The following is a 12,283-nucleotide window of genomic DNA, read 5'->3' on the forward strand; positions in this document are numbered from 1 at the left end:
CGCAGCCATTCCCAGGCTTCTCTCTCCACAGGCAAAGCATGAGGTGCAGGACCAGCCATGCTCAGTCTCCTGGGGCCCCTCGGAGCGGTGTCTGCAGCAGATTGTTGGTGCTGCTGCTGCCAACCCAGGACTCCCCCCACCCCACTCAGAAGCTGGGTCAGCTTAGCCAAGGGGCTGAGGTTCTGCTACCCGGGGCCTCCCAGGCTGGGGAAAGGATGAAAATAGTGGTAACTACCCAGGGAGGGTTGGAGGGCTCTCTGCCTCCCTGCCTTGGGGGGGCCCTCCCAGGCTGGCAGCTGTACCTGCGGGAGAATGGGCCTAACTCAGGAACCACAAGCAGCAGCGGTGTCCCTGGACCACCTGCATTTGACCACATGTTCTCTCCAGGCCTCAGTTTTCTTTTGTAAAATGGGGGCATCTTCAGGGGACTGAGAATTAATGCATGAAGAAGCCTTAGAACAATCCCAGCAAGCTCCAGGGGCTCAGAGAGTGTTAACTATGAACACCCGGGCGAAGGCGATGACCAGATTCTAAAGCAGGGGGAGTATGTGGATGCGGCGAGTCATGCCTCATTCCTGCACCTGCTACCCCACAGAGTGCAGGAGGGCAGAGGGGCGCCTGGTGCATCAGCGAAGACCCTCTGCCAGCGACCCCCTCTCTGATTCTCCTTTTCAGGACTCCCCTCCTCCACTGAGTACTGGCCACAGGGGACACAGTGATTCATTCACCCTGCTACTCTGCCGCCCAGGCCCCGTCTCTTAGACACCTTTGCCTATAAGCATCATCGTGTTTCAATCTTAAAGCTTTGGCTCTCCCAGGGCAGCCCTACTCCTCATTTTTAGACCAAGCATCATCCCAGTGCACTAAGACCACACTTGGACCAGGTTAGCCCCCCACCCAACAACAGGAATGGCAGCCAAGGAAGCAGTGATGTCTTTGAGCGCTCACAACCTACCAGGCAAGGTCGGACCAGTGCCTGACCTGGCAGCTTCAGAACCCTGCAGACCTGGGTGTGATCCCAGCCCTGCACAGCCCATGCGAGGATTCAGTGAGATAATGCCTGGGGTCCAGCATGTGGCACTGGGTGCTCAGGAGTGGCAGCGGCCATGATCTCTGTGAGACTGCACAGGGACGGTGGCAGGTCAGTGCAGGTCATCTGAAGTGACCTCCATTTGGCAGTGGCTAGTGTGGGACAGTTCTCTGGGCATTTGGTTTCTTTCTCACACTGTGTCTATAGCGTCCGCAGACACCCTGGCGTTGCCTGGGCACGTGGGGCCCCCACTGTCCACAAAGCCACCAGGATCAGTGGGAGTTAGACCAACATCACCTTTCCCTGGGGTCTGGGGGAGAACAGGGTTGGGTGAGGCTCTGTACCTGAAAATTTTGTTTTGTGGGGAGGGCTACAAAAATGAGTTTTTAGTAGAAAGTGTGAAATCTATTATTGCTGTATTTAGGTTTTTTTCTCTGAGGTATCATTTACATACAGGAAAGTGCACAGCTCCTAAGTGTACAGTTTTCATTCTGTGAGTTTTGATAGCCATGTGCTCACCTGCTTGTCAAGGTGTCTACCCAGGACGGGCAGCCAGGGACAGTCCCTACCAGCCTGGACTTGCTGGCTTCATCTCAGCCTGGCCTCTGCCCAGAGTTCCCAAGCTCCCCGCTTCCCTCATTCCCTCATTCTCTGGACTCGGTGACTCAGCCTTCAGGCCCTGCCCTTAGCAGGTCTTCTCTGCTGTTTAATCTGCTCCTGCTGGGTTGGGGGATCTCATGGGTCAGGGTTCTGTACTTATTTTGGTCAAGGCCACCCTCTGGTTATGGAGGCCATGGCCTTCCCTGGGAAGATCAGGGAGGTTTGCCCTTTTCCTTAATAATGATGAGCTCCATTTGACCTCCATTTAGAATCTTCCAGAGTGCTTCCCACTTAGCTGATTGCTTTGTTTAATGTTTGCCACAGACCCAAGAGGCTGGTCTTGGCTCCATTTGTAGATTAGAGGTGAGAGGTCACTTGTGTGCAGGTCAAACAGCTGGGAAGTGAGGGAACCAAGACTGAGCCTCTCTGGCCAAGCCCACATCTGTGTGCCCCACTGTGTCAGGGCTGTATCTGGCATCCTTACCTTGTGCCTGCAGAGCCCTGTACGGAGCAGGGCACTGGGTGTTGGGTATGAGCGGAGCAGAGTCTGCCCTCGTAGAATGGACAGGCTGGCTCCAAGGCCACAGCCTTCTCTGACCGGGACCACCACACATGAGTGGCTGACTCACTGCTGCCTAACTTAACCCTGGGTAGCAACAGCAAGCTCATATTTGCTGAGGAGCACATCTCCCTCCACTGTCACCTACCAGCCAGGCCTGGTGACCACCAGCCCGCCCTGCTGACCCAGCAGACCCTTGGGCCACTGACAGACTTTGCTCCTCTCCTCCTAGAAGGAAATACAGTGTGGGAGTTGAGACCATGAGTGCTGGGACTAGACCAACCCGGGTTCAGATCCTGACTCTATTCTGTGTGACCTTGGCCAAACCATTTAGCTCCTGTGTGCCTCAATTTCTCCAGATGTAAAAGGTGGTTGATAATAACAGGGTCTACTTCGTGGGGTTATGTGAGGATTAAACTACTTAAGGCATGAAAAATACAGCAGAATTTAGAACATACAGTGTGTGCTCAAGTGTTAGCAAAGACATAACTGTTACTGTTATTTAGATATTTGGCTTGGGAAGTTTGGGATTCCTTATTAAAAGGTGGCCACTGCAGCTCTAGCCATTAAGTCCACTCTCCAGGCAAGCAGGTGGGGAAGGATTAATGCATTTCTTTTCTTTTTTTTTTTTTTTTTTTTTTTTGTAGTTTTTGGCCAGGGCTGGGTTTGAACCTGCCACCTCTGGCATATGGGGCTGGCGCCCTACTCCTTTGAGCCACAGGTGCCGCCCCAATGCATTCTTTTCTTAAGAGGCTTTCCTTCTAAGGGAGTTTTTCTCCCTACACCAGGTGGCCAGAACTGGGTCACGTGGGCAACCCTAGCTGCAAGGGAATCTGAGAAATCACATTTTTAAAAAATGAGACTTATTTCTCTTGCAGAGTAAAGGAGATAGGCTGCAGAAGGGCTGGGTCTTCGCCACCCAGTATGGACCCTTCTCTCAGTGAGTACGCCATACGCCCACGTCCCTGGGGAAGAGGCAGCTGGGGACCTCTGTTGCCTGGCCTGCCTGCTGGTAAAGTTGTCCCCAAGGACAGCACTGTTGGTAACTGGCGTCTCCCCTGGGGCAAGAGAGCTGCCGTCTCCCAGGCAACACTTACTTCCTGCTCTCGAGGCCATGAGAGCTCTGCTGTGTCCTGGCTCCCCCCCTTTCCCACCCCGAGGTTGAGAGTCACCGTGGTTGCCCAGCATCGGTAGAAAAGTACACAGTTGATCTTTGACTTTGCTGTCCTTGGGCAAAGGCCAGGACAGTTTTCTCCAAGCAAGTCTCCTGCCTTTGGCAAGAGGCTTCCTCTTGTCAGTGGGTCAAGAGAACTGAGCTGTACCAGGGGCTTAATAAATGCTGTCTCTGGCCCTCTAGCCCAGCACCGAGCAGGGGAACTTTGTGGTACAAAGATGGCAGCAGCCTGTTCTACACTGTCTGTTACCCCGGCCACAGTCATGTGGGTGCCCTTGAGCTGTGGCTAGCACAACCGAGAGACTGAGCTGGTCATTTTACTTCCCCGCGTGCTACTGCACTGCACAGCACGGTTGCAGACAAGAGCATGGTAGCGATTTTCTAGGTTTATAAGGAGTGGGTCCCTCAAAGGACGCTGATATTTATGAAGGCCCAGAGAGGGACAGTGACTCGCCCAGAGTCACACAGTGAGCTAGTAGTCCCTCTGAGGGAGAAACTCCAGTCTTCCAACTGCAGTTTTTCATTCTTTCTGGAGTATGGTCACGGCCCTCTGCTCAGGTGCATTTGAGTCCCCTCCACTTGTCTTGTTTATTCTCATCACCCCCGTTTTACGGGTGAGACAACTGAGGCCCAGGGAGGCAAAGTGCCTGCCCATGGTCCCAGAGCCAGTGCATTGAGGGGCCATGGGTTTGGAGCTCAGGCTGTCTATGATTGCAGGCCCAGGGCTGTCTCTGTTTCTGGAAGAGTCTGGGGCGTGTGAGATCTGGGGCTCCACACCCAGCTGGGGCAGGTGCATTTGGTAGGTTCTGATAAGCCACTCTTCTTTCAGTGGAGTTGTTTTTCCAGCCTGGTCTTCTAAGACTTGGCTCCTGTGGGTGCCACACCTGGTGTCCCACCCTCGTGGCTCTTGTCGTCAGCTTGTTCAGAGCCTGACAGGGGGTGAGGCCCAGGTGTCAGGTACACCCGTCAGGAAGGTTAGTACAGGAAAAATCTGCCTTTGTCACTGTTAGCCAAGGAGAAGGTCATGTGGCTCCCAGCCGCATCTCGCTCTGTGTTCTCACCTAGGTTCAGGGAGAAAACTGTGCCAGACAGTCCTGCGAGGCGCTCTGGCAAAGCCCGCTCTCGTGATTGCCCTGTCTCATTGCATCACAATCCCCATGGGATGGGTTCTGGCAAGATGGACAACTGGGGAGTATTGACTGGATGAGAGTAGGTTTGCTGGAATAAAACACAGATGCCTGGTTAAATTTGAATTTCAGATAAACATGAATCAATTCCTTTTTAGAGACAGGGTCTTACTTTATCATCCAGGCTGGAGTGCAGCAGTGAGATCACAGCTCACTGCAACCTCCAACTCCTGGACTCAATCGATCCTCCTGTGTAGCTGGGGCTACAGGTGCACACCACCACACCCAGCTAGTTTTGGGGGGAGAGAGTCTCGCTATGTCGCCTAGGCTGGTCTTGAACTCCTGGGCTTTAGTGATCCTCCTATCTTGATGATGAAGAGATTTTTAAAGTAAGTATGTTCCATGCAATATTTGGGACACACTATACTAAAATATTTTTTATCTGTCTGAAATTTATATTGAAGTGTGTGTGTGTTTGTGTGTACGCGCGCGGGGAGGGGCTGTTTGGGGTTTTCTTGTGCTTTACTTTTTTTTTTTTAATTTATTTTTATTGTTAAATCATAGCTGTGTACATTAGTGCAATCAAGGGGTACAATGTGCAGGTTTCATATACAATCTGAAATAGTCTCATCAAGCTACTTTGTTTTGTTTTGTCAAATCTGGCAGTGTACATAGCAGCTGAGACACAGAAAAGACATAAGGCTTGCACAAGGTCACGGCAAAGTCACTGACCAGGCCTGGATTTGCAGCCAGGTCTCTTGGAATCCGCTGCCTTCTTCATAGACAACAGAAAACAACCTTGGTGGCTTCCTCAGGGCAGTTTGAAAGGCCCAGAAGTCACACCCCTAAAAAACACACACACACACAAAAAAAAAGTAAACCCGCCTTCTACCTGGGCAGTTATGTAAATGTAAGTCACATGCGTTGTCAGTCACTGGTACCTTGTTGTGAAATAGACTCTTGGTGACAGTTGAGTGGGAGCCGGGACCCTGGTGGGAATATTGATGAAGGAGAGAAAATTCTAGAGTCTTGCATATCGATAACAGATGGCATGCTGGGTCAGGGGCACAGAGGGGGTTTGGGGTTGAGGCCCTTTAGGATCTGACCTCTCCAGCCTTCCTCTTACTCTTCCTCACCTCATGCCCATTTCCTGGCCGCTCACTGTCCCCGTTTTCCCAACTCCTTGCCTTGGCTTATGCTGGACACCCCTGTCCCCTCAGTCTTCCGAGGCCTCCAAGGCCCATCTGACTTGCCACCACTCCCGGAGGATGTCCTGGTACTCCAGACGGGTACAGCCCCCCCATGTGTGCTTCTAGTCTCTGGAGGCTTCTGGGGCCAGGGGTCTTCCCTCTCCCTCAGGACACCCTGTTTCTGAGATGAAGGCAGGGCAGGGGCCACATAGCAAACCTCCTCTGTTGCAGCCTTGCTACGAGATGTGGACCCTTCCTGGCCTGCCTCCCTGGGCTCAGCAGCTGGGGTCCTTGGGTCCATGTTTAAGATGGGGTCAGGGTGCACTAACCTGATGGTGGGGCCAGTCTGGGGCACTCACCCATGTGCCCCCATGCCTGGAGGGGCATCTGGCATGGTCAGGTGCCTGTAACTACCTGTTGGATGGGTGGAGTCCCTCGACAGACAGTCCTGAGCACCTGGGAAATGTGCGTACGCTCTCCCTAGCACCCAAGACCCTGCAGAGAGAGACCACAGTGCCAGGGACATGGGACTAGGCCCAGCTCTCGGGAAGCTGCGTCCACTGATGGGAAATAAGTGGGCCTCCAGCGTCAGGATGGGGCTTTGTCAGTTTGTCTGACGCGCTGTCGACACTGGACAGGATGGGATCCTTTTAGGCCTCTTGAGGCAGGGACAGTGACGCTGAGACTGACAGGAAGGGACCTGGGAAGAAGGGAGGGAAGCCCCCTGGCAGGTAGCTCTGCAGAGGCCCTGAGGTGGGGCTGTTCTAGCACCTTCCAGAACGGAGAGAAGCAGAAAGCCTGAGGGAGGCCACAAGCAGGGCGGCCAGTATTTCGGACAGCGTCCGTCGTCCACAGAGTGAGATGACATGCCTGCCTTCCAAGGGGCCTCGCCTCACTCACTCATCTATGGGGAGAGCAGTCGTGGGTCAGGAGGTGCCCTGGAGGCCTCCCCTCCTACAGGGGCACTGGACCCAGACTGGCCTTAGGGGAAGTGACGTGATGTGGCCAGGGCACTGGGGCAGAGTCAACACCACCTTTCTTCAAGGCCCCTGGGGTGGGGGATGCCCAGACCTGCTCCCCTTGGCCTTTCTTGTGTCTGAGCCTGGTTCTGCCTGCTCAGCCTCAAGGCCAGCGAATCCCAAGGGGGATGGGAGGCTTGTAGCTCCTTGGAGAATGCCAGCAGGCCTGGTGATGGGATGAGGTGCCTAGGGAAGGACCCTGCTTTGCCAATATTGTGTGCTTCCTGTGTACGTGGAGCACCTCCTGTGTACATGAAGTACGTTCTGTGTGAGCAACACTTTCTGTGTGAGGAGCATCCCCTGTGTACATGGAGCATCTGCGTAGGTGAAGTATGTTCTGTGTGAGCACCTCCTGTGTACATGGAGCACTTTCTATGTGAGAGGCATCCCCGTATGTGTGGAGCACCTCTTATATGAGGAGCACCCTGTGAACATGGGGTACCCCCTGTGTACATGGAGCACCCTCATGTACATGGAGCACTTCCTGTATGTGTGGAGCACCCCCTGTATACATGGAGCACCCTGTGTGCATGGGGCGCCTCCTGTGTACATGGGGTGCCTCCTGTGTCCCTGGAGCACCTTCTGAGTGAGGAGCACCCCCTGTGTCCCTGGAGCATCTGTGTGAGGAGAGCTACATCCTATGCCTGAAGGAGCTTCTCAGCCCTATGAGGGCTGGACCCATGTCACAGATGTGTCTGAGGCTTGGCAGGGGAGGAACTTGCTCACCATCATATGCCTAGACGGGGGAGCGGGGGCACCTGGTGATAGCAGAGCTGTGTCGTAGCCACATCCCTCCCAGGAACCTTGCAGGTGAGGACGGGGGCCTGGATTCCCCCTTAGTAGTAGGGATGCTCATTGCTCTCACCTGCCTGTGTCTGGTCCAGTCAGGGCTGCTGTGTCCACTCTCTGGCTTCCTCTTTGAGGAGAAATTGGGGTGGGGTTGGTGGGGATGGCAGTAACCTGTGCTGAGGCTGAGACGGTGGCGGCTGGGCAGGTCTGGTCAGTTGTGGCTCTTCGTCTGCTCATTCAGCAGATGCTTCTCGAGGATATCTGGGTGTCAGGCACTGTTCTAGGCATGGGAACATGACCATGAACAAAACAGACCCAAGTCTCTGCCCTCCTGCCTTACACACAGCCAGTAAATAAACGTGTGTGAGCATGGCTGCCACGGAGAAAGAGCAGAGAGGGAGGAGGCTGAGCTCAGGAGCCAGGGCAGAGTGCGCTGAGCTTCCACCAGCTGTGCTGGGCACCGCAGCCCTCCAGCCCTGGAGCCTGCATTCAGTTTGCGAAAGACACGTAAATAGAATTGAGGAGGCAGAATCAGGTGGGGAGGCCCTCCGAGGAGGTGATGGACACGGGGGACTGTGTTACCCTGAGGACCTGGCTGAAGAAAGAACCAGAAAAGTGTTCCAGGAGGAGGGCCCCCAGGACTAAGGCCCTGAACCTGGACACAGTCCGGCATGTTACAGGGCCAGGGCTGGCACAGCTGCAGAGCGGGAGGAGGGAAAGAGGGATGCGTGAGTTAAGGATGTAGGACCAAGGCAGCCGCTCGGGGCCGTGGCAGTGAGTATTTCAGAATGTCAGTGCCCCTGGTGAGGTTTGCTTGCCCTCTCCATGTGCTTTCCCGAGAGTTAGGCAGAGCTGCGCACAGCCTGTGTGGCTGCTCTGGCCCCTCTGTGTCCGTCTTGCTCAGGTGAGCTGACCGGGGGGGTTGCTGTGTCCATTGGTCTGCAGGGCTGAGCCACTGACTACATGTCAGGGAGCGCGCTTCTCACCAGAGGATGATGGTTCACCCTCTCAGTACCTTTTCGAGGCTCTCCAGGGCCTAAGGGACACCACGCTCTCCTTGGCCCCATCCCTGGGGACTTACTGTGTGTAGGGTTGGATTTAAATGCCGCAGGAACCTTTGCCCACAGCGCCTCCCTGTTTCTGCTCATTGCACCCCGCTTTCCTGTGGGATAGTTGGGTGTGAGTGCTAAAGTTCCGTTTCCGCAGCGCTGAGCTCTGAAAGGTGATAGGTTTTGCGAGATGTTTCAAGTGTGTGGTTTTAGGGCTGTTTTCCTCTGCATGTGACCGACTCTGAGCTCAGGCCCTCCAGGCCTTGGTTCAGTCCCAGCTCTGCTACCTACTAACTTTGTGACCTCTGGAGTTACTTAATCTGTCCGAGCCTCAACGTCTTAACCCTGTAAAATGGAAGCTATGGGGCCCAGGCTCAGAAAGTTGTGATGATTTAAATGTGACCATATACGTAAAGCTCGACTTGGCATGCCCCTGGCTTGCAGTTATAATGCCAACTCCTAAGACTGCCAGCTGTTGGAGTGGACACTCGCGTGCTGTGACAGCAGCATTGAAACCCTCAAGAGGGTGGGGGTCTTACCAGATGTCATCTGTAGACTGTGGGTGGGGTCCAGGACAGGGGCTGGGGCTCTTTGGAATAAGATGGAGTCTTTGGGACTGTGTCTGGTAATGTTGAGGACCGTGCTGGACTGTGTAATGCAAAGTATCTTCACACTGTCCCCTCTGGATTGAGTAGCCATTGTCCCCTCTGCTAACTATGTGCTCTTCTCCCCCAGTGCTCCTACGGGAAGAAGTGTCCCGGCTTCAGGAAGAAGTTCACCTTCTCCGGCAGATGAAGGAGATGTTGGCAAAGGACCTGGAGGAGTCCCAGGGCGGCAAGTCCTCTGAGGTCCTCTCAGCCACCGAGCTCAGGGTCCAGCTGGCCCAGAAGGAGCAGGAGCTAGCCAGAGCCAAAGAAGCCTTGCAGGGTGAGTGACACAGCAGCAGGTCTCTCCCCGGTGACTCGGGCTCAGGTCCTAGCAGCCCAGGGGTGCTACAATCCTCCCTCTGCAGGGGGAGTGATGTGGATGGACACGGGGGTCTCGCAGTGCCCGCCCCTAGTCAAGGCTGCCCTGGCCCTTCTTTGGGGAGAATTCTGCACGTGTTGGGGTAGGTGTAGATTGCCCTGACCACCACACACTGTCCATCATGGCCTAATGTGGGGTGCCTCCCTCTGAGGTGTGAGTGACAGGTGGACATCTTTGCTGTACTAGGCTGTTGACTTAGCATCTGGGTCTCTTTCCCACTGCCATCAGGATCTGTTGGTGCCTGCCCTCCTGGGACAGCATGGATGTGCTGTGTTGGCCCTGGGAGGACATGTCTGTGTCCCACGCTTCACTCTTGCTCACCATGGTGGACGGGGGAAAGAGTTGGAAGGCAACATGGTGTAGGTGTCTAGGTGGATTCTTGACCAGAGGGACCATGGACAAGTGACCACCGTGTGACCAGTGTGTCCTCAGCTAGAAACTGGTCTAAGAAACAAGGAAACCAATGGGCTGCATGCTCAGCCTGGTTCCCCTGGCGCTGACATGGGACCCCATGTCCCTGTCTCCTAGGAGGCACCTGCCCATACTCCGTGAGGCTGGAGGAAGCCTTGAAAGGTCATTTGAGAAAGGTTAGAAGCTGTCATCTAACTTGTCAACTGGTTCCACAGTGCTTGGAGAACTCAAGCACGAAACATTTGGGGGAGAAAATAGACTTTGGGGTCTGCGTGGATTCTCTTGAACCCTCTTAGTGCCTTCTCTCTGGGGGGAAGGTAATAAAACGTTGCAACCTACTTTCCACTTATTGTTCCCTAGAATAACAAATATTCTTTTAAAAATGTCATTTCTAATAAACAGTCTAGTACAACTATCCTATGGTAAAAGGATTTTTTTCCTTCTGGGTAGATGTCCAGTAATGGGATTGCAGGATCAAATGGGAGGTCCAGCTTGAGTGCTTTGAGGTTTCTCCATACTTCCTTCCAGAAAGGTTGTACTAGTTTGCAGTCCCACCAGCAGTGTAAAAGTGTTCCCTTCTCTCCACATCCATGCCAGCATCTGCAATTTTGAGATTTTGTGATGTAGGACGTTCTCACTGAGGTTAGATGGTATCTCAGGGTGGTTTTGATTTGCATTTCTCTAATAGATAGGAATGATGAACATTTTTTCATGTGTTCATCTGTCTTCTTTAGAGAAGGTTCTATTCGTGTCTCTTGCCCATTGATATATGGAATTGTTGGCTTTTTTCACGTGGATTAATTTGAGTTCTCTATAGATCCTAGTTATCAAGCTTTTGTCTGATTGAAAATATGCAAATATCCTTTCCCATTGTGTAGGTTGTCTCTTTGCTTTGGTTATTGTCTCCTTAGCTGTACAGAAGCTTTTCAGTTTAATGAAGTCCCATTTGTTTATTTTTGTTGTTGTTGCAATTGCCATGGCAGTCTTCTTCATGAAGTCTTTCCCCAGGCCAATATCTTCCAGTGTTTTTCCTATGCTTTCTTTGAGAATTTTTATTGTTTCATGCCTTAAATTTAAGTCCTTTATCCATCTTGAATCAATTTTTGTGAGTGGGGAAAGGTGTGGGTCCAGTTTCAGTCTTTTACATGTAGACATCCAGTTCTCCCAACACCATTTATTGAATAGGGAGTCTTTCCCCCAAGGTATGTTCTTGTTTATTGCAGCTCAATTTACAATTGCCAAAATGTGGAAACAGCCTAAATGCCCACCAACCCAGGAATGGATTAACAAGCTGTGGTATATGTATACCATGGAATACTATTCAGCTATTAAAAAAATTGGAGACTTTACATCCTTTGTATTAACCTGGATGGACGTGGAAGACATTATTCTTAGTAAAGCATCACAAGAATGGAGAAGCATGAATCCTATGTACTCAGTTATGATATGAGGACAATTAATGACAATTAAGGTCATGGGTGCGGGGGAAGCAGAGAGAGGGAAGGAGGGAGAGGGGTGGGACCTTGGTGTGTGCCACACCTTCTGGGGGCAAGACATGATTGCAAGAGGAACTTTACCTAACAAATGCAATCAGTGTAACCTGGCTTATTGTACCCTCAATGAATCCCCAACAATAAAAAAAAAAAAAAATGTCATTTCTGAAGCTAAAGTAGGTTTATTAGTTAGGCTAATGTCATTCTGCCATAACAAAGGGGCCCCAGAACAGAGTGGGTTAAAGAATCTTTTTCTCCCTTAACCATCCCAGGTGAGTGTCTGAGGCTGGTGGGTATATGTGCTCCCCTCAGTCCTGGAGAGATCCGGGGAAAAAGGCAATATCAATGGCCAGAGATTGCCCTTGGTGAGAGCTTGGTCTAGCGGCTATGCCTTGCTGCAGAGGGTGCTAAGAAGTGGAGCTTCTATCTGGTTGGCCATGTCCCAGCTAGGACTCCAACAGGGGAAAGGACATTTTGCTGGACAGTTAGTCAGCTCAGCCAGAGCCTGACCAGAAGTGTGACATGAGCAGACTGTCTCCGAGGAAGTCTGGGAAATTGTTGAGGGTGAGCGCATGCCCAGAGTGTTCCAGTGCTGTCTGTAAGAGCTCGTTTTGGCTACACGCGCTGCTCTCCAAGGCAGGTAGACAGCCCTTTTCCACGGGGGCTTTGTTCCCAGTGAGGTCACTGGGATAGCATTCTGGGTGATCTCTTCAAGGCGTGGCAGACCTTGGTGTACATCGTGGCCCAGCCGATGCTGTGTACTGAGAAGTCACTTTACGAAGCACAAGGCTTCTTCTCCACGCAGCCATCCCTAGA

The 12,283-nt window shown here is 52.6% G+C and overlaps 1 protein-coding gene across 4 annotated transcripts in view; it reads left to right on the forward strand.

Annotated features, from left to right (window-relative positions):
- KAZN (kazrin, periplakin interacting protein) overlaps nt 1–12,283 on the forward strand; it is a 1,031,394-nt gene that overhangs the window by 903,036 nt on the left and 116,075 nt on the right. For all 4 annotated transcript variants that reach the window (XM_053575946.1, XM_053575943.1, XM_053575944.1 and 1 more), the window contains one exon: nt 9,273–9,464. In XM_053575946.1, coding sequence (XP_053431921.1) covers nt 9,273–9,464 — 192 coding nt within the window. The remainder of the gene's footprint in view (nt 1–9,272; nt 9,465–12,283) is intronic.

This window comes from Nycticebus coucang, chromosome 22 (assembly GCF_027406575.1).
Source record: "Nycticebus coucang isolate mNycCou1 chromosome 22, mNycCou1.pri, whole genome shotgun sequence".
Classification (NCBI taxonomy): Eukaryota; Metazoa; Chordata; class Mammalia; order Primates; family Lorisidae; genus Nycticebus; species Nycticebus coucang.